The 23120-nt window shown below is 41.8% G+C and overlaps 1 protein-coding gene across 10 annotated transcripts in view; it reads left to right on the plus strand.

The window, feature by feature from the left end:
* The window catches only part of TBC1D1 (TBC1 domain family member 1), a 230172-nt gene that overhangs the window by 29048 nt on the left and 178004 nt on the right, over positions 1 to 23120 (plus strand). For 8 of the 10 annotated variants that reach the window (XM_073805150.1, XM_073805147.1, XM_073805143.1 and 5 more), the window contains exon 3: positions 774 to 1025. The exons of the other annotated variants lie outside the window; for them this stretch is intronic. In XM_073805150.1, coding sequence (XP_073661251.1) covers positions 774 to 1025 — 252 coding nt within the window. The remainder of the gene's footprint in view (positions 1 to 773; positions 1026 to 23120) is intronic. 10 annotated transcript variants of the gene reach the window in all.

Genomic DNA, 23120 nt, shown 5'->3' on the forward strand with positions numbered 1-23120 from the left:
ATATGTAGCTTGCATCCTCCTTTTACTAGTCAGGTCTGGACTAGTTACCTAGCAAGGATTTCTGGAAATAATTTGAACATATATCACAGAGTGATGTCAAGTTTCCCCCTTTTCTTTGCTGCCTTCTGTTTGTTAATGATAGAATTTTGCTCAAAGTTACTCTGAAAAAACCACATTAAAATCTGGGACCTGGGGACTTCCTTGGTGGTCCAGTGGTTAAGACTACGCACTAGCATGTCAGTGGGCCCGGGTTCGATAGGACCTGTGTTTTTCTTTTTTTTTTTTGGCCACGCCATGTGGCTTACGGGATCTTCGCTCCCCGACCAGGACTCGAACCTGCGATCTCGGCAGTGAACGCATAGAGTCCTAATCACTGGACCGCCAGCGAATTCAAGAACCTATTTTTATTTTTTTATTTTTATTCATTATTTTTTTTTTTGCGGTACGCAGGCCTCTCAGTTGTGGCCTCTCCCGTTGCGGAGCACAGGCTCCGGACGCGCAGGCTCAGCGGCCATGGCTCACGGGCCTAGCCACTCCGCGGCATGTGGGATCTTCCCGGACCGGGGCACGAACCCGTATCCCCTGCATTGGCAGGCGGACTCTTAACCACTGGCCACCAGGGAAGCCCCAAGAACCTATTTTTTAATTCTAGATGCATATTGCAGTGGATGAGCGCTCTGTGGGCCACTAATTTGGGATATGGTTAAAGAGGTAAATCTCTTGTTTCCGCTTTTTCTCTTGTTTGAATATTTTTCTTTCTTCTGGATGCTTAGGGGTCCACCCCACTTACTGCTGCCTGTGATCCTGAACCAACAACCACAGCCAGCAACTGGAGAGCTGGCCTGGCTCAGAGAAAGCCTCAGAAGAGGCTGGATTGGGGGTGGGGCTCGGGGGAGGAGCCTGATGCAGGACATACCAGAAAACTTACATGTGACTTCAGGGCAGCCCGTCCTGCGGGAGCCCTTTCCTGGCTGCTTCAGTTCCAGCAGGACATCAGAAGTCTTCCTTTCCTGTGGTCAAGTGATGTAGGTATTTGAAATGTTGCAGATTTTTTTTTAACATCTTTATTGGAGTATAATTGCTTTACAATGGTGTGTTTCTGCTTTATAACAAAGTGAATCAGCTATACATATACATATATCCCCATATCTCCTTCCTCTTGCGTCTCCCTCCCACCCTCCCTATCCCACCCCTCTAGGTGGACACAAAGCACTGAGCTAATCTCCCTGTGCTATGCGGCTGCTTCCCACTAGCTAGCTGTTTTATGTTTGGTAGCGTATATATGTCCATGCCACTCTCTCACTTCATCCCAGCTTACCCTTCCCCCTCCCTGTGTCCTCAAGTCCATTCTCTACGTCTGCATCTTTATTCCTGTCCTGCCCCTAGGTTCTTCAGAACCATTTTTTTTTGAGATTCCATATATTTGTGTTAGCACACAGTATTTGTTTTTCTCTTTCTGACTTCCTTCACTCTGTATGACAGACTCTAGGTCCATCCACCTCACTACAAATAACTCAGTTTCGTTCCTTTTTATAGCTGAGTAATATTCCATTGTATATATGTGCCACATCTTCTTTATCCGTTCATCTGTCAGTGGACACTTAGGTTGCTTCCATGTCCTGGCTGTTGTAAACAGAGCTACAATGAACATGAAATGTGGCAGATTTTACATTAATTCTTTCTTTGGAATGTGACCAGTGTACCATGTACTTGGTTGGGGGCTAGGGTACAAAATCAATCTGCGATTGCCCCCTTAAGAAGTAGCATGATGCTTTAGCTGCTTTAGATGCCAAATAGAGATTCTGAATGCGGCAGTGCCAGGAGTCAGCAAACATCTGTAAGTTATGAAAGAGCAAATTTGAGTGACTGGGAGGAGGCCTAGTGTAATAAGTGTCTGCAGTTGTGAAAAGCTGCTGTGTATAAAAAGACATAGACAAATTCTGAATTGCTCCAGAGGGTAGAACCAGGAACAAGAGAAGTTTCTAGAGACAGATTTTTGCCTCCTCCTCACAATGATAGCCATCAAATAATTAAATGGGTTCTATTGAACAGTAGACGTGGATGGAGGGTTCACCTGGCAAGACATCATCTTCCTGTGTCCACATGCCCCACTGTGAGGAAGGTACTACCTGACAACGTTCCCTTTCATTTCAGACAACTGAGTTGTTCCTAAACCTCTTATGCTGAGATGAAGTTGTTTCTTGTAATGTCTAGTTGTTTGTCATAGATCTGTCTTCTGGAAGGACCCTCTGGAATGTAATGCATTTTCCATGAGACATTTGAGTGGGTATTAAAGACCCCCTAGGAATTTCCCAGGGCGATGAGTTGGGTGCAGATTTTTTTTTAACTTTTTATTTTATATTGGAATATAGTCGGTTAACAATGTTGTGATAGTTTCAGGTACACTGCAAAGGGACTCAGCCATACATACACATGTATCCATTTTCCCCCAAATTCCCCTCAGTTGGGTTCAGATTGAATGGATGTCCTAAGTAGAGGATATAGCATGTGCCAAGCCAGAGCGGGACAAGTGCAGAGATGTCTACTGTGGCTGGAGCTGCTGCGATTAATGTTTTGCAAATTGCATGGTCAGAGATGAGACGGGAAGCAAAGGCTGGAGTCAGATTTTACAGGGCTTGGTCTGCCTTGCTAAGGGTGTTGGGTGTTCTTCTTAAGAAAGTTGTTCTGTAAGTGTCAGTCATGAGAGGCATTAATCAGGGAAGTGAAATAATTGGATTTGTTTTTAGATTTTGCAGTGGAGGATGGAGTAGAGGGATGAGAGACAGAGGAGGGAAGCCAGTTAGGAGGCTTTCGCAGTAGTCTTGTGAAAAATCAGTGTCTTTTTTTTGAAATATTCATTTATTTATTTGGCTGCACTTGTTCTTAGTTGCAGCATGTAGGCTCTTAGTTGCGGCATGCGGGATCCAGTTCCCTGACCAGGGATCGAACCCAGGCCCCCTGCATTGGGAGTGTGGAGTCTCATCCACTGCACCACCAGGGAAGTCTCCAAGCAGTCTTGATCCATAATTATAATATGAAGTAGCTTGTTCCTGATGAACCCATGTTGATGTCTTCTGATCACTTTCCCCTCTGCTCCCAGAAAGGTTTTAATAGTTTGTTTATTTGCCTCTAATGGAAGAAAAAGTCAGTCAGATTCTGATTTCCTGTCCTACTGATGCTGACCTGCTTGGTTCCTAAGGAATGATATAAAAAATAACATAGGGCTTCCCTGGTGGCGCAGTGGTTGAAAGTCCGCCTGCCAATGCAGGGGACACGGGTTCGTGCCCCGGTCCGGGAAGATCCCACATGCCGCGGAGCGGCTCGGCCCGTGAGCCATGGCCACTGAGCCTGCGCGTCCGGAGCCTGTGCTCCGCAGGGGGAGAGGCCACAACAGTGAGAGGCCCGCGTACTGACAAAAACAAAACAAAACAAAACAAAAAAACATAGAAGTGAAATTCCTGATCTGCTTCTGCTTGGTCTTCTAAAATGTATATCCTGGTACCTTTCATCTTACAAACAAACCCTCCCCTAACCTCATTTCCCATTCCAGCTTCCTCCAGTTACTGGCCCAACTTCCTGTTCCATTCTTCAAGAGTTGCCATGGTGGCTACCTTTGCTTCCACTCACCCATTTTCTCCTTAGGTTTACCAATTGGGCTTCTGTCCTGATCATATTCCACTGATGGCTCTTATCATGTCACCCGCCACCTCCAGCCTGTGAAATCTGGTGATCCGTTCTCTGCATTTCTCTTATCCAGTTTCTCAGTAGCTTTTGGCATAGTTGACAGGGGAGTGTTTCTTCTGTTTTAAAACACTCTCTTCTCTTGGCTTTTGGAAAACCACATCCTCCTGTTTTCCCTTTGACTACAATAGTGGTTTGTACCCAGTCTCCTTTGTTTGTTCTTCTTCTTCTTAATTCTGAGTTTTATGTCCCTTGAGACTCAGCCTTCTGTATTTCTCTTCTAGACACTCTTTCCAGATGAACTCGTCATAGCATTAAATACCACCTATTTGATGTTCACTCCCAAAGTTAATTTATTGCTTAGACTCACCAATGAGTTCCAGACTCGTCTACCCAGCTCCGAACTTGACATTTCTACTTAGCTGTTAAATAGACGTCTCAAACTCAGCATGGTTAAAATAGAACCCTTGAATTTACTCCCCACCAACCCATGGCTTTCCCAGTCTTCTACAGCTCTTACGTGACAATGACAGTTGCTACAGCCAAAATCTAGGAGTCATCTTTCTCCTAGATTTTCTCCTAGATTTCTCTCTTTCCTTCACACTCTTATCCAAATTATTCAAGACGCATTCCAAATCTGTCACTTCTCTGATTCCATGGCTAATCCCGAGCCCACAGCTCCATCATCTGTCATCTGGAATGCTGCAGTACTTCCTAACTTTTCTCCCTGTTTTCCTTCTTGCTTCTGTCCACCAAGCAAGCATCCAGGGCATCTCTGGAAAACCTACCAATTCATGCCACTCCCCTGCTCAAAACCTCTCTAGAGACTTCCCCATGTACTTAGACTAAAATCCTGGATCTTTGCTGGGGTTTCCACATGGATCTCATTTTTCACAGTCTTTCCAGTGCTCTCTGGACCCCAGCCACCCTGGTGTTCACTTTACTAAAATATGACAACCTCCTTTGTCACATGGGGTCTTTGTATTTGTTGTTGCCTCTGCCTGGAAGGCTCTGCTCCCAGCTCTTCATGTGGTTGGTTCCTTAGATCATTAGGAGCTCAGTTCAACCTCATCCTCTGGCGTCCCAGTGGAAAGTACCCCCGCCCCAGTCACTGACACTCCATCCAGTTTTAATGTCTTTGTAGCACTTACCACTATCTGGAATTATCTTGTTGGTTCATATGCTTGCTTGTTTACCATCTCCCCACCTGCCTGAGAAACAAGAGAGCAGGACCCTTGCCTGTCTTGTTCCTGGCCAGATCCTGGCGACCAGAACCGTGCCTGCTACAGAGTGGGTGCTTCATGAACGAATGAGTGGATGTTACCTTTTTGTATTCATTCTTGGGGATGTGCCCCCTTTTTTTATTTTTTTAGTCAAATCTCATCTGGAAACCCTCTAGGCAGTCATATTAGTTTATTTCTTTGTTCTTCTTCTCCTTCCTCATTAGGACAGATTTCTCTTGTTCAGTCAGGATTTCAGTCTTAGATACCATCCCTCTCTTCCCATCCCTCCTGAGCCTCTTTCCCCTCAGAGTCTTTGTTCATAAGATAATATTCATTGGCTCTCAGCTCACAGTTCTCTTCTTTGGTTTTTATGAACACAAATTTTGGGGACATTTATTGGTGATAGTTGTCTTTTTTTTTTTTTAGAATGTCTTAAATTTTGTTTATCAGTTCTGAAGGAAAATGTCAAAACTATTTCAGCAGCCTTGATTCTTTTTAAGCCAAATCTTATGTCCCTACTGCCTCCACCTAACGAAATTAACTCAAGAGCCGCCTCTATTGGATGCTGTCTTTGAATATTAACGCCCCAGGAGAAGAGAATCTATTTTTCAGCTGGAATAGTTGTCACTATTAACATTTACTTGGTAGCAAGTGAGAAAACTGAATTGTCCTTTAATTGGACATGCATTTGTTGACAGGATAATGCATTTGCTGGCCGTCTGCAGTGGATAGCTGGTGCTTTCCTCTGCTCCTATCCCTCCCGGTCTTTTGCTGGAAAGAGGACCTCCTTCCTTTGGGGAGTGTAGCCCCTCCTCTCCATGGGAGTCCAGGATGGGTCACTCCTTACTCTCTGTTCTGTCACAAGTGGTCAACAAAGGAGTGACATAGGTCCCAGGCAGACAATCCTGTGAATTTCCTATGTGGACTCCAGGAGGAAGATTCTGTCCCTGTTCTAGATGCCTGAGGCTGAGATATTGGATATCTGAATCTTTCTGGTGTCATACCTCACTGTCCCCTGCCACAGGGAGACAGAGGGTGACAATGTCCATTACCAGGGAATTATTATTGGTGATAGTTTGGGGAAATATTTCATGATTGCTGAACAGTCTTCACTACTGTTTAACTTTGTAGTGTGTAAGTTAAGTCCTTTTAGCTGTGATTTGAGCCCATATTTTTTGGCATCAACTTTGTTTTCCCCCCAGATAAATACATTTTCTGATTATAGAGACATTTATGCTGAATATAAAAAAAATAGTACAAAGAGTTAAAATTAAAAGTTCCCGTTTAATCCCACCTCCTAGAGAGAAACTAACATTAATAGATTGGTATATATCCTTATAGATTTTATTCTTTATTATACAAACAAATGTTTCTATATGTAATCAATTTATACATTCATTTCTACGCATATATTTTAAACTCAGCCTCCCTTTCGATCTCTATCTATCTATCTATATAATAGAAGATATATGCACACACGTAGGTATAGATATAGATATATTTTAGACATTTTTTACTGTAGTAGAGATGCGTCCTTTTGAGTGGCTGCACAGTTTTGTGCAGCAGGACGAAAGGAAAGGCTAGTTTCATGACTGGCAGAAGTGCTGTCAGGTGACGGCATCATCTTTGTTAAGCTTTGATGAGCCATTTTGGTAATGAAAAGAGAGCATGGCCAGGATGGGCTGGAAGTGACTCAGAGATGTGTGACCTGCCTACCATAAGAAAGGAACAAGATCTGAAGCAACAAAAGCAAAAATAAGCAAGTGTAACTTCATCAAACTAAAAGGCTTCCGCACAGCAAGGGAAACCATTCACAAAATGAAAAGACAACCTGTGAAATGGGAGAAAATATTTGCAAGGTATATATCTGATAAGGGGTTAATATCTAAAGCAGCGGTCCCCAATCTTTTTGGCACCAGGGACCGGTTTTGTGGAAGACAATTTTTCCACACACCGGGGAGTGTGGGGGTGTGATGGGGGATGGTTCAGGTGGTAATGCGAGCGATGGGGAGTGGTGGGGAGTGATGGGGAGCAGTGGGGAGCGGTGGGGAGCGGTGGGGAGTGATGGGGAGTGGTGGGGAGCCATGGGAAGCAGTGGGGTGCGGTGGAGAGCGGTGGGGAGCAGCAGATGAAGCTTCGATCGCTCGCCCACCGCTAACCTCCTGCTGTGCGGCCGGGTTCCTAACAGGTGGCAGACCAGTCCACAGCCTGGGAGTTGGGGACCCCTGATCTAAAGTATATAAAGAACTTATACAACTCAATTTTTAAAAAAGCAATTTGATTAAAAAATGGGCAGAGAAACTGAATATTTTTCCAAAGAAGACATACAGATGGTCAACAGGTACGTGAAAAGGCGCTCAGTATCACTAATCATCAGGGAAATGCAAATCAAAACCACAATGAGATATCAACTCACACCTGTTAGTACGGCTGTCATCAAAAAGACAAAAGATAAGTGTTGGCTTGGATCTGGAGAAAAGGAAACCCTTGTGCACTGTTGGTGGAATGTAAATTGGTGCAGCCACTGTGGAAAACAGTATGGAGGGTCCTGAAAAAATTTAAAACAGTACTACTGTGTAATCCAGCAATCCCACATCTGGGTATACATACAAAAGAAATGAAAACAGGATCTCAGTATATCTGTGCTTCCATGTTCATTGCAGCAGTATTCACAATAGCTAAGATATGGAAACAACCTATGTGTCCATTAGCAGATGAACGGGTAAAGAAGATGTGATACACACACACACACACACACACACACACACACACACACACAGGAATATTATTCAGTCATGAGAAAGAAAGAGATTCTGTAATTTGTGACAACATGGATGGACCTTGAGGGCATGATGCTAAGTGAAACAAGTTAGACAGAAAAAGACAAATACTGTGATATTACTTATATATGGAATCTAAAAAAGCTGAAGTCATTGAAAGAGAGAGTACAATGGTGGTTATCAGGGGCTGAGGGTGGGGGAAATGGAGAGATGGTGGTCAAAGAGTATAAACTTCCAGTTAAAAGATGAGTAAATTCTGGGGATCTAATGTACAGCATGGTGATTTTAGTTACTGATGCTGTATTAAATACCTGAAAGTTGCTGAGAGAATAGATCTTAAATATTCTCACCACAAAAAAGAAATGGTAATTATCTAATGAGATGGAGGTGTTAACTAGCCTTATGGTGGTAATCATTTTGCAACATATGTGTATCAAATCAACAGGATATACTTAAACTTACACAGTGTTATATGTCAATTATACTTCAATAAAGCTGGAAAAAAAGATACAAGAAGAACAATACTAAAAGAAAATCCCCAAATAAAAATAATAACAATAACAAAAAAAGATTTTGGAGAAAGCCAAGCCTCAACAGGATGGGATGGTGAAGCCGAAGGGAAATTCCTGTGTTTGATGGTAGAGTTGGGGGAATGGTGAAGGTCTTCTAAGGACCGGAAGCTTAGTATTAGTTGTTGGTTAGTTGCTCTGTTGATTATGTTGCAGTAATCTTTCTCTGTCTTTCTCCCACCATGGCCTTCCCTTTCTGATATCCCCAAATAGCTATTACAGTCTACGACACATAAGAGCATAAGAGATCATGTGTTTGCATACATCAGAGAAAAAGGGCTGTGTGGTATGTGGCACACAGTGAACAGAGAAGGGATGAGTTATAAGAGTGATAAAAAGGAAGACAGGGAAGAGAACCAGTGTTCCCTGGGGGCTGAAACCTGGAGGCAGAGGGAACAGGAGGGGCCGTGGACTCCCAGGAACGCTTGGAGAATTTGGGGGTGGATGCTGGGCTTCTCTTTCCCAGAAGAGATTTTGATGCAATTTTCTAATCTCCTAAATGGCAGAATGACCCCTGCTGCCATCTGGCCTATATATGGATGTACCATCATTTAGCCAAACCCCTATTAATGGTCATTTAGATTTTCCCCATTTTCCTATCTTTGTTATAGTTTTCTCTGCAACCAAAATCTTGCAGAGCTTTGTATCCGCTTCTAAGCAGTTATAGTTATTTAATATAGATTAATAGAAACAATGCTGCCTCCCTCGAAAAACAGACCAAGAATATTTTGAATATGATCCCCTTAGCAGCAGGCATGGCTTGGAGCCCATAGTTGCCCTGTGTTAGTTTCCTGATGTTAAATTTTAAACCAGATCACATTTTAATTATGATGGCATGCTTTAATGGAATTCACAGCTTTAAAAAAACAACTGGAGATAATTTGCACACGCACGTGCATAAATGTCACAGCCTTGTGATTTCCATTCTCAAAGCTTCATTTGAAACACTTGGATTTCTGAAATCTGTTCTTGCCTTTCTCCTTGCATGGTATGCTGGGTTTTCTCAGGACTGCTCGTAGTAAATGAGGTGACTACCACTGACTTTTTCAATGCAGAAGAAAAAAAGAAAAATCGTCTTATATTGGAAAGTTGCATTTGGCATTTGTGTTTTAAGAAGAAAATTAAATTACACTAAAGATTTGAGGTTTTTCTTTTTTGGCTTTTATGTTTTAAATAGTGAACAAACCAGTGCCATCATGGAGTGTTTCTGGCATTTTCTGTGTCAAGCCAGACTTACAATTTTTGATCAGTATCCAAAACCAGATGTACCAATGTATACTTCGTCTATCAACTAACTTTATATGATACTATTTTTAAAAATAGATATACAAATATACTATTTTAAACTTCTTATTACATTTCTGGTATATATAATACTTTAAAATGTTAATTAGCATAATTCAACATAATTGTTCAATAACTTTTCCTGTAAGGTTTTAGGTGACATTTTACTTCTTACTGCAAATGTCAACAACAGGGTGAAAGATGTGAAAGAAGATGATTCCTATATAGAGGCTTGAAGACTTACTCTCTCTTTTTTTAAACTGGAAATGTGCATCTTGGAAATGAAAGTTTCCAAAGAAGCAATAACCCAAAGAATTTTAAGATTATAGATTTTAATTTGTCAGTTTCTATGCAGTTAACTACTAGGAAAAGAACAACTGCTTCTATTTAAGTCTCATAGTGTGATCACTGGTTAAAAAATGCATGTGCATGTTTCTCAAAATAAACAACCTAGTGTAAATTTAGAATATGCCAAATCCTCCGTTTCATAGTTTAGATGTATGAGCCTCTGATTCTTCGACTCTATCAGTGCTGAGTGGTTACATTAAATTATACTGACACTTGAAAGTTAACAAATTTTTTTTTTTTTTTTCTTTTTGGCCGCACTGCACAGCTTGTGGGATCTTACTTCCCTGACCAGGGATCAAACAGGGGCCACGGCAGTGAGTCCTAACCACCGGACCACCGGGGAATTCCCCAACAAATTCTTTTCAGTGCAAGAAGAATGTTCTTATTTAGCTTCACTACAACTGGTGAGGATTGGTTTAGTTCAGTCAATATGAACTGAATACTGTACCAGGCATAAGGGATACAAAACCATCAAACAGCTCATGCCTTTGAAGAACTTAGGGGTCCGTGAGGGTGGGCGGGAGTTTGGAGGACAGTCCCAAACAGCTGTGTCAATATTAGCTGGTAAGATATAAAGAGATACAGTTATGCCCAGGGCACTAGGTGGACTCTCCTCCACCTGGGGTTCTGGGAAAGCCATCTTGGAGAAGACGAGGTGTGAGCTGAATCTTTGAGGAGGCATGAGAACCAAGAGACAAGGCACAGAGCCATGAAGAGGGTGAGGTGGGGCGTGGCCAAAAAGTGAGGGAGAACGGGTGAGTTGGCTTCTGATCTTAGTGTCTGCCTTAGACGGGGAAAAGGATGAATAAGGAAAAGATTTGAGGGAGGGGAGCGGATGACTTCCATTTGGGGCTTGTGGGATGTTGGAGTGGCTGAGTGACGTCCCGTGGGCTGAAGCTCAGAGGAGTGGTCAGGGCTGGAGATACATAGATGGGGCGTGTACACAGTAGTCAGAACTATGAGAGTGGTTGACAACATCCAAGGAGAAAGAAGCACCTGGGGACATGATTGTTTTAGGGGGTGGGTAGGGAAAGGGGAGTCCAAAAAGGAATATTAAGATGAGACCCAATATTAAGATAAGAGGAGACCCATGAGGCAGGAGTGTCCCCAGAGCCAAGGCACAGGGAGTTTCAAGAATGAAGATAAGGACAGCAGTGTCGAGAGCAGTCATGGAGTAAAGATAATAGCTGACAGATGCTCCCTAGATTTGGTCCTGCAGGTGGTTACTGATGGCCTTCTGGCAGTTTCACTGGAGTGGCAGGGGGTGGATGCCAGAGGCTGGTGAAGAGTGAATGAAAGGCAAAGACATAGAGATGTGATTGTGACTTCTAACCCAGCCTGGGAGGGGAGGGGGCAGGAAATACATATGTGTGTATATATATGTATATGTGTATATATACACACACACACACACACACACATCTAGATAGATATAGATTATAAAATTTTCATTCTGCCTGACCTACATTTATTTCCTTTTCTTATTTATCACCACTCAAGCCCAGCCACCTTTTGTATTTTACCTCACCTGCCTTTTGACTTTAAAAACAATAACCGTAACTAATTTGCATGCCTCTTCATAATTTACAAAATGCTTTCACATATGTCACTGGATATAATATGCTCACCCCCCCATTGAGTTGGTATTTTAACTGAATTATAGTTGCTTAGGGTTGAGGCTCGGACACATAAGGTCCTAGATGCCTTAGAATTCAAGCCCTCTTTTTTTTCAGCTGCGTTGGGTCTTCGTTGCTGCGCATGGGCTTTCTCTAGTTGTGGCGAGCGGGGGCTACTCTTCGTTGTGGTGCGCGGGCTTCTCATTGCGGTGGCTTCTCTTGTTGCAGAGCACGGGCTCCAGGCGCGCGGGCTTCAGTAGTTGCAGCATGCGGGCTCAGTAGTTGTAGCTTGCGGGCTCCAGAGCGCAGGCTCAGTAGTTGTGGTGCACGGGCTTAGTTGCTCCACGGCATGTGGGATCTTCCCGGACCAGGGCTGGCAGATTCCTAACCACTGTGCCACCAGGGAAGTCCCTCAATCCCTCTTTTGATATTGAGGAAACTGAGGCTCAGTGTCAATTTCCCTGCTATTTGGTGTGTCCTGGCACTAGAAACCAACCTTCTGATTTTCCCTGCACGACTCTAATTACAGGGTGGGAATATTGGTGAGGTTCAGGCAACCCTGTTGGAACTCAGTACAGGAGGAGCTTTGACCCATAGCCAAATATAAGATCCTGTTCCTTTAAGCCCTCATGACTCATTCATGTGCTAAATGCTGGTAAGCAACAAAACCAAACCGTGGACCCTACAGCCTCATCTGTGGTGACTGCCTAAGACTCCCTCACTTTGTTCCCACTCCTGTCCTCTGTTGGTAGACATTAATTCTTTTTGCCAAAGCAGCATCCGTTCTTACTTAATTTATCAACATCCCTTCCTTATGGTTCACTGTGGGGGACTCATGGCTAAGCAGCATATTCTGTCACCTTGGCCTCAATGACTGGTTCAGGGGTGGGTTTATGGTCCAAGCCAGGCAAATCAGAGTCAATTCTGGAAAAAGAGTCTCTCTGCTGGGGCTGCTGAAGATCATGTGGCTCCTGCCTGCAAAGAGCCTGGGAGAATGAAGCCAACATGGAGGCAGCACAGAGATGATGTGTTGCTGGATCCTGATGATATCATCTGCTCACGAGATCCAGCCTGCCTGGAGCTGGAGCTCTCCCCGCACTTTCAATGCACGAGCCATAAAGTCCCCAGTTATGTTTAATCCTTTTGAGTGGCAGTTGCAACCACAAGAGCCTTAACTAATGTTTTCCTTTTTGCAGCCCCATTTTCCCCCTGTGTGTTGATTTGACTCACCAAGTTTGAGCCTCAGATTCTCTCAGATTTGCTTCAGACCAGTCCTCTTACTCAAGTTTGCCGTACCTTGCCGGTTCCTGTCCCATCAGCCATTCCTTCCCTGTTGCCCCTTACCAAACACTCTCATGGGATATCTTCTCATCACTCTGCTAGGAGTCAGAGCTTATGAGTTTATGAGCTGCCTGTACTTTGTATGAACTGACTCTTGATATTATTAATGATGACAGAGGAAATTTCTACCATTAACCCAGCACTTTTTTATTGTGATAAAATATACGTAAGATTCACCATTTTAACCATTATTAGGTATATAATCCAGTGGCATTAAGTACATCTACTATGTTGTGCAACTATCACCGCTGTTCATTTCCAGGACTTTTTCATCATCCCAAATAGAAACTCTGTAGCCATTAAAAATAATTTCCAATTTCTCCCTCTCCCTAGTAACTTGCATTATACTTATTCTCTATGAATTTGCTTATTCTAGGTATCTCATATAAGTGGACTCATACAATATTTTTTTCTTTTATATCTAACTTATTTCACTTAGCATAAGATTTTCAAGGTTTATCTGTGTTGTAGCACGTATCAGAATTTCTTTCCTTCTTAGGGCTGAATAATATTCCATGGTGCGTATATCCCACATTTTGTTTATCGATGCGTCTGTTGATACATATTTAGGCTATTTCTACTTTTTGACTACTTTGAGTAATGCTGCTATGAACACTGATACACAAGTATCCCTTTGAATCCCTGATTTCAATTCTTTTGGGTATATACCCAGAAGTGGAATCAGAATCACTGGATCAACCCAGCACTTTGTATGTGCCAGGCACTGTGCTAGATGTATGTTATGCTCATTATTTTATTTATTTAACATTAACATTATTATTTAACATTATTTAATATTCACAACAACTTTATGAAGTAGTAGTATTATTCCTACTTTACAGTTAGGAAAACTGAAGCTCAGAGAAATTAACATGACCAAGGACACATCCTTTTCCATGAGCAACCAATACCTGTTGGACTCCACAGGCTGTGCTCTTAGAATGCTGAGGCTACTATAAAATCAGCCCTCAGCTCCCTCACGTGGAGCACATACAGTATGTACAGCGCACATACAGGCGCTGGATCAAATGCTGGAGTACGTAGTCACGTGTTCATCACGCCTGGAGTGCTGGTTAGGGAATCGAGAGGAGGTGCAGTCACTCTGTTCCGTGTAGCCTGGCCCAGGAGGTGCCTGGCCCGTCTTTTGCTCACAGCGTCTTATCTTCTCCATTTACACCACTGGGCTTTATTCTCGCCCAGCAGGTGACCCATTCTGTCAGACTCTTTCAGAGCTGCTTTCTTGCAAGAATCCAGTCCTGTCTGGATGTGGAGGGAACAAGGAAACAAGCTAAGAAAAAAAAAAAATTATATATTTTTTCTGATTATAAAAACGACACATAACCATTACAGACAACTTGGAAAAATGATAGAAACACAGAGCAAAGAAAACAGAAATCACCCTATAATCAAGCTATTCAGAGAGAATTGTTTTTAATGAAAGTTTAAAATAAATTAATAAAATGCTATATTATCCTCTATTAGAAAAGATCAAAGTAGTTTGGTATCAATTTACTCTGTAAAACAAAGGGGAGAAATCGGCCCCTGAAAGTCCCCCCCAGCTACCTCTAATATGTTTAAATTACTCAATTCTGTTACTGCAGATTTATGCCTTCCTATTTGAAGGGCATTCATCCTGCAGAATTTGCCAGATGGTGCCCTGCAAACTCTATGATTATCCATCATCATTAGAAGGAAATGCTCCATAATCTGTCAGCATTAACTTTGGAAGGAATGTGCGTGCTTTGGAAGAAAGATCCCACGTGAGGAAAACATAGAAGGAGGCTTCCCTAGGGAAGATGGTGGATTCTAGCAGTATCAGGACACAGATTCTCTCCCTTTGTGCGTCCGTAGCGTCCTCTCGGCCTCCTATCCTTGTACGTCGGGTTGCAGTGACTCCTTACTTCAGTGCTCTCCAGAGCTGCTAAAGCCATATGGCACCTTTGTCCAGATTAGAAAAAGGCACCCCTTCCTTCCTGTGGCAGGAGGTGGCCGTGCTCTACGGTGTGGCCGGTGGAACGGTGCTGAGTTCACTTTCCACCTGCTTCCTTGGCCGGGCACCCTTGTTCAGTGAACAGCACCAAAAAACTGTTTAATGGCCCTGGTTCTGCCCTTTTGAGTTTCATCCCTCTCTGGGGATGTGGAAGCTGTAGATATTCTAGGTCTAGGTGATGCAGCACCCACTGTAGATGAGCCCTGGTGATGTGGTCCTCACCTTGACAGGTATTTATTGAGCTCTTACTATCCAAGCCTAGTCCCCATGGAAAGCTACCTGCTTCTCACCTTCTCTTTGGCCACTGCCACCAACTCTGTCTTTTAGAGACTAGAACTTTCAACAGAGTCCTCTGAGTCTCAGTTGAATTTATTAGAAGTTGTTTTGTCTACAGGTGCTTGAAATATCACTGCATAATTACTGAATTCACCACTATTCAAATGAACAGACTCCTAATGTAGTCACAGACACATCAGCTAGATCTTCCAAAACCATGGCCCTGTCTAAAACTCTCCTCATTTCTAATTTTTTTTCACTTGAAGCTAAAGTCCACTCTCCTTCTGCTAAAACAAATTCTATTTCTTTGGATTTTGGTTCTTAAACTTGCCAAGGCTGCTTGGTGTCAAGCCTCTGCCTCTTTTCAGCTACACCTGAAGAGTCTCTCTCTTATAACTAGTGCTGTTTAACTCATATTTTCTTTGGTCTGGGGAACCCAGATCCATGGCTCCAGCTGTACTAAGCACCCTTCGTTTTTGCTTTACCACAGTGATGTTTGTTATTATGTCTTAGGCGTGAATGAATTTTTCATGTTAGAAACGATCTGTGCGCCATTATGCAGATGAGATGTGATTCTGTGGAGCATCTCAAATTTTGTGATACAGCGTCAAGCTGAGCTGCTTAAATACAAATCCTTGTGTTTTGTCCAGTTAATGTACCCTCAAAAATATGGGTAGGATGAAATTCAGGTTATTATTGCCCCTTCACAAAAATGATAGGGATTGCTGTATGTATGGCAAATGTGATAAAAACTGCACTCTAGAACTGAAGGATCTTGGGAAACTGTGCCTCAGTTTCCTAATCTGCAAAATGGGAATAATAACAATACCACTATCTTGAATTGTTGCAAGGATGAAATGAGTTAAACGTGAAGTGCTTAGAATAGGACCTGGCACATAGTAAGAGCAACTAGCATATAAATGTTAGCTATGACACAAAAACTACTGTATGACTATCTTTTGGAAGCCAGACAAAATTTAGGTATGCATTTTTATAATGTAGTACTCCTTTTTTAATGCTTTGGCCAAGCTAATTTTGATTAAATCCAACAGTGACGAATACCAAATGTTTACATGTTTTAAAGCAGAGTGGTGGTTTGTTTTGTTTAGCAAACGTTTGATAATTGAATTACCCTAGGAATTTTCCTTTTCAGGTGGGATGTATTTGTCAGAATCAACGTAAGCGTAATAAGTAGAACCTTAATATTTCTTCCTTTTACATCTGATTCTTGAGTCTCTGTTTCTGTTACTCTTCCTTAATTCCTGTGGCAAGATCCTCTGCTGTTTTGCTTCTTACACAGTTTGTTTGGGTTCTGCTCTCTTTCTTCCTCACTGCATAAGGCAGCCAGCTCTTGCAGTCGGTAAACTTTAGAAAATCTAGATCTTGATATTGCAGCTTGTCTGTGCACAATGAACAGCCAACCTGTGCCCGTTTTATTCCAGGCTCTTTTTGGCCCAGGAGTGACAACTGGCCTCTCTGGTCAGGAATGCTGCATGCTCCTTGGTGAGTGGCCAGAGTCTGAGCTGAAATAGAAGAAATTCAACTTTCCACTATTCCAGTCATTTCTGTTGCAGAAAATAATATCATCATAACTTTGAGAAATTGATGAAGGCCAGTTAATTTCCTATTTCACACTACAGTAGTTATTTTTAACAAGTAAGTTCTTGAAATTCAAGGTCATACAAACCCTAGGCAGGATTACCTGAAGCGCTGTGAGCTCTTCCTGAACAGTCTCTAGGCTTGGTTTAGGAACTGTGGGCAGGAAACAAAGAATTTATTTCTGGACTGCTAGTCAAAACCCATCATCACCTCCCTTTATCTACTGGTGCTTTAAATTTGTCACGATGAAACTATAAGTTGGCTTAATGTGAAATGTAAAACCGTACCCAGTAATTTGTATCTTTCTAATCTTTTTTTGATAATTTCATAAGTGACTAGTGGTAGCTGTAGTTAAGGGATACCAGAGAAACTTTTTCTTTCTGTATATATAGTCTAGCATTTATCTATTTATCTACCAATTCAGCTCTTGAACCAGAAACGATCATGGGTGGTTTATATGTACACGTAAAATACAACACTATTCCATGATTAAAAGTTGGGTGACAGAGGAAAGAAACACAATGATAAGGACATAATATTGAGTCAGGCAAGAAAGCTAAAATGCAATATCAGGACTTCCCTGGTGGCGCAGTGGTTAAGAATCCGCCTGCCAATGCGGGGGACACGGGTTCAAGCCCTGGTCCAAGAAGATCCCACATGCTTTGGAGCAACTAAGCCTGTGCGCCACGGCTGCTGAGCCTGCGCTCTAGAGCTTGTGAGCCACAACTACTGAAGCCTGCATGCCACAAGTACTGAATCCTGTGCACCTAGAGCCCATGCTCCACAACGAGAGAGGCCACTGCGATGAGAAGCCCGCGCATTGCAGGGAAGAGTGGACCCCACTCGCTGCAACTGGAGAGGCCCACGTGCAGCAACGAAGACCCAATGCAGCCAAAAAAAAAAGTAAATTAAAAAAAATGCAATATCATGTAGCATTACACCAGCGGTTTCAGAGTTTAGAGGGCATTGGCCTCTCATTGGGAGTATTTGTTTAAAATGCAGGTTCCTTGGCCTCACCGCAGAAACTCTGACACCCACGTTGTTAACACATGCCCCCAGGGGATTCTGCTGCAGTGGTGTAGCAATACTCTAGAAGCACTGACCTATTTACTTACTGCCAATGGGTAAGTTTGGCTCCCACCTTTCTGACAGTCAACATGAAAAGGGAAGTCTGTCTTTTCATAGTGTGCAGAAGATAACATCTTTGGCATAAGGTATAAAGGAAGGTTTAACTATGCTTACATCAACTTTAATACCTGAATAGGACCTTGACTTGAATTGGAATTCAGGAAGGAAACGTCTTCTCTAGTCCTCCCTCACGTGAAATAAGTCAACGAGTCTATTGTATTCAATTAAATGGTATTAACTGACCTTTTGGCAATGTGTACAAAAGTCTCTTAGGGAGAAAGGAATAGAAGGAAAAAAAAAGTGGGGCTGCGTGAGGGGGAACTGGGAAAATAGTTTGGTATTATCTACCAAAAAAGCGAATATGTTGCATACTCTATAAGCCAGCGGTTTCATTCCTAAGAATATACCGTATGAATCTGTGAACACTAATGCCAGGAAACAGGAACAGAAAGTTTATAGCAGCATAGTTTATAATAACCAAAAATTGGAAACAAGTCAAATGCCCAACTCTACTGCTTCAGCAGTAGAAGGGAACAATTGTGGACGATGGAATACGAAACAGCAACAAAAATGAATCAACTCCAGTTATGTGCAGAAACATGAATGGATTTTAAAAACATATTGCTGATCACAGGAAGCCAGATAGAAGAAAATTCCATATAAATTTCAAAGTGGGTGGATAAAGAGAACTGATACATTATTTACGGTTGCATACTTAGAATTGGGAATCATTACCATTCCAGGGAAAGAAGGAATTGGGATCATGAAGGGACACACGGAGGTCTCGGGGCAGATGACAGTCATTTATTTCTTGTGATTTCTCCAGTTTTATTGAGCTATAACTGACATACCTTACTGTATAAATTTAAGGTATGCAGCATAATGAGCTGACTTTCATACGACACGAAATGACAACCACAGAGAGTTTAGTGAGCATCCATCATCTCATATAGACACAAACAAAAGAGAAAGAGAAAACATTTTTCCCCTTGTGATGAGAACCCTTAGGACTTACTCCCTTAACTTTCCTGTATATCATATGGCAGCGTTAGCTACAGTCATCATGTTGTACACTACATCCCTAGTATTTATCTTATATCTGGAAGTTTGTATCTTTTGATCACCTTCTCCAATTTCCCCCTCCTGTCTCTACCTACCACCTCTGGTAACTACAATGGTAACTACCAATCTGATCCTTTTTCTGTGAGGTTTTTTTTGTTTTTCTTTTAAGATTCCACATATAAGTAAGATCATACAGTATTTGTCTTACTCTGTGTGGCTAATTTCACTTAGCATAATGCCCTCAAGGTCCATTCATGTTGTTGCAAATGACAGGATTTCTTTGTCTTTTTTTTTTTTTTTTTTTTTTGCAGTACGCGGGCCTCTCATTGTTGTGGCCTCTCCCGTTGTGGAGCACAGGCTCTGGACGCGCGCAGGCTCAGCGGCCGTGGCTCACGGGCCCAAACGTTCCGCGGCATGTGGGATATGCCCGGACCAGGGCACGAACCCGTGTCCCCTGCATCGGCAGGCGGACTCTCAACCACTGTGCCACCAGGGAAGCCCCAATATGCATACTTTTTAAAATACAAAATTTTCAAGGAAGTGTATTGTATTTCTGTGTTAAATCTTTGGAAACTCACTAACATAATCTATTTGGAAGGCAGATCTATATGTTGATAGAGCATGAATATTTGTATCCACAAAGAGCACAGATTTTCATGAGCTCAAAAAATTCAACTGCATTGTGTATTATTCCCTTTTTATACTTTAGCTTTGTTTCTCAGATAAGTTTAAATAAAATCATTTCTTGGAATCATACCTAACTCAAAATAAAATACTAAATGCCAAGTATTTTTTTTAGACTATCTTTTGGGGGGGCAGTTTATTTATTTATTTATTTATTTATTTATTTATTTATTTATTGGCCATGCCGAGGGGCCTGTGGGATCCTCATTCCCCGATCAGGGATTGAACTCGTGCCCTCAGCAGTGAAAGCATGGGGTGCTAACTACTGGACTGCCAGGGAATTCCCAATGCCAAGTATTTAAACTGACTAGATAAAAGATTTGGAATAAACTTTTTAAAGGTAGGATAAACTAAGTTATTAAACCTTTCCTTAAAATTCTAAGCTCTGTGGTTACAGGTTTCTAGAAGGATCGGTAACACTTTTAAGCGAATCTGCTTTAATCATCTGAAGATTTGATATTGAATGAAATAAATACAAAACATGTACTTGTTTTTCTAAAGGAATATGTGCCAGATATTAAAATGGATAAATAATAATAAGTTATTAAACTATAGGCATACCTCATTTTATTGCACTTCACTGTACTGCACTTTGCAGATATTGCATTTTTTACAAATTGAAGGATTGTGGCCACTCCCTGTCGAACAAGTCTGTTGGTGCCTTTCTTCCAACAGCATTTGCTCATTTCGTGTCTCTGTCATATTTTGGTAATTCTCACGATATTTCAAACATTTTCATTATTATTGTATTTGTTTTGGTGATCTATGGTCAGTGATCTTTGATTTTACTGCTGTGATTTGCTGAAGGCTCAGGTGATGGTAAGCCATTTTTAGCAATAGTGTTTTTAAATTAAGGTATGTACATTTTTTAGACATAATGCTATTGCACACTTAATAGACTATCAGTATAGTGTAAGCATAACTTTTATATGCACTGGGAGATCAAAAAATGCATGTGACTTGCCTTATTGTGATACTTGCTTTATTGCCGTTCAATTGGAGACCATTCAGTTTATTCAATTAGAGACCATCTAATTATTTTTTTAAGATTTAATTTTATTTATTTTTGGCTGCGTTGGGTCTTCGTTGCTGCGTGCGGGCTTTCTCTAGTTGTGGCGAGTGGGGGCTACTCTTCCTTGCAGTGCTCAGCCTTCTCCTTGCGGTGGCTTCTCCTGTTGCAGAGCACCGGCTCTAGGTGTGCACGGGCTTCAGTAGTTGTGGTGCGAGGGCTTAGTTGTTCCACGGCATGTGGGATCTTCCCATACCAGGGATCGAACCAGTGTCCCCTGCATTAGCAGGTGGATTCTTGTCCCCTGCGCCACCAGAGAAGTCCCGAGACCATCTAATTGAACCTGCAGTATCTCGGAAGTATGCCTGTATATGTGATGAAAAGGTGAGAAATTAGGCACATTCACAAGATAAAAGCTCCCTCTAACAAAGGTAGAGAGAACCATACTGAGTTACACTTTGAGTACTCTTCCTTTCCTACGGAGAAAGAATGTATTAGGAGACTTTGTGATACTGGGTTTATATAAGGATAATGATGGCCATTACCTTACTTCCATGCCTACTTTATGCCATTCTCCACCACAGGTATGTAGGTATTTTATTTCCAATTGTCACACAAATTCCCGAGAATGAAGTACTGTTGTCCCCACTCATGCCAGATGTTTTACAAACTTATCCTTTTATTTGTTTATTTATTTGGCTGCACCACCCGGCATGTGGGATCTTAGTTCCCCAACCAGGGATTGAACTCATGCCCCCTGCAGTGGAAGCGTGGAGTCTTAACCACTGGACCCCAGGGAAGTCCCTACAATCTTATCCTTTAATGTAAAATAACTTTTACTCTTTCCTGTGCCTCAAATCTAATTTACTTTGCCCTGATGACAGTAACTAACCAGGATAGAGAAACAAATTTTGAAATCATGAATTAGATCTAAAAGTTCTGTATCTGTTCCATTTTTTCCCCCATCAGATTCAGTCGGTAGGATTTTGACTAACAAATTTGGAATCATCTGAGAAAGTCTTAAGCTCATTTGTCATTGTTTCTTCCCCAGTGGCAGCTAAAGATTGCATTCATGGGCTTTTGCCAGAATAAACACGCTGAATCTTCAGTGAGGTCTCTGGAACCTAACTCCCAGTCATTTCTAAATGATGTGTCAAGACTGGGCCTTTTTAGTTTGCCCTTTACAGAAATAGCTCCTGGTAGGTCTCTATAACTGATTCCTTTCATGGTGCATTGTGTAGCCCACTAAACGTAGAGAGAATATACAATCTTTTTCATTTCTGAGCTTTTTTTAAATTAAATTAAATTAATTATTTTATACAGCAGGTTCTTATTAGTCCTCCATTTTATACACATCAGTGTATACATGTCAATCCCAATCTCCCAATTCATCACACCACCACCCCCACCTGCCACTGCTTTCCCCCCTTGGTGCCTATATGTTTGTTCTCTACATCTGTGTCTCAATTTCAGCCCTGCAAACCGGTTCACCTGTACCATTTTTCTAGGTTCCACATATATGCATTAATATGCGATATGTGTTTTTCTCTTTCTGACTTACTTCACTCTGTATGACAGTCTCTAGATGCATGCACTTCTCTACAAATGACACAACTTTGTTCCTTTTTATGGCTGAGTAATATGCCATTGTATATATGTACCACTTCTTCTTTATCCATTCGTCTGTCGATGGGCATTTAGGTTGCTTCCATGACCTGGTTATTGTAAATAGTGCTGCAGTGAACACTGGGGTGCATGTGTCTTTTTGAATTACGGTTTTCTCTGGGTATATGCCCAGTAGTGGGATTGCTGGGTCATATGGTAATTCTACTTTTAGTTTTTTAAGGAACCTCCATACTGTTCTCCATAGTGGCTGTGTCAATTTACATTCCCAGCAACAGTGCAAGAGGGTTCCCTTCTCTCCACACCCTCTCCAAGATTTGTTGTTTGTAGATTTTCTGATGATGCCCATTCTAACTGGTGTGAGGTGGTACCTCATTGTAGTTTTGATTTGCATTTCTCTAATAATTACTGATGTTGAGCCGCTTTTCTTGTGCTTCTTGGCCATTTGTATGTCTTCTTTGGAGAAATGTCTATTTAGGTCTTCTGCCCATTTTTGGATTGGGTTGCTTGTTTTTTTAATATTGAGCTGCATGAGCTGTTTATATATTTTGGAGATTAATCCTTTGTCCATTGATTCATTTGCAAATATTTTCTCGCATTCTGAGGGTTGTCTTTTTGTTTTCTTTGTAATTTCCTTTGCTTTGCAAAAGCTTTTAAGTTTCATTAGGTCCCATTTGTTTATTTTTGTTTTTATTTCCATTACTCTAGGAGGTGGGTCAAAAAAGATCTTGCTGTGATTTATGTCAAAGAGTGTTCTTCCTATGTTTTCCTCTAAGAGTTTTACAGTGTCCAGTCTTACCTTTAGGTCTCTAATCCATTTTGAGTTTATTTTTGTGTATGGTGTTAGAGAGTGTTCTAATTTCATTCTTTTACATGTAGCTGTCCAGTTTTCCCAGCACCACTTATT

Source organism: Tursiops truncatus, chromosome 5 (genome assembly GCF_011762595.2).
Source record: "Tursiops truncatus isolate mTurTru1 chromosome 5, mTurTru1.mat.Y, whole genome shotgun sequence".
Taxonomy (NCBI): domain Eukaryota; kingdom Metazoa; phylum Chordata; class Mammalia; order Artiodactyla; family Delphinidae; genus Tursiops; species Tursiops truncatus.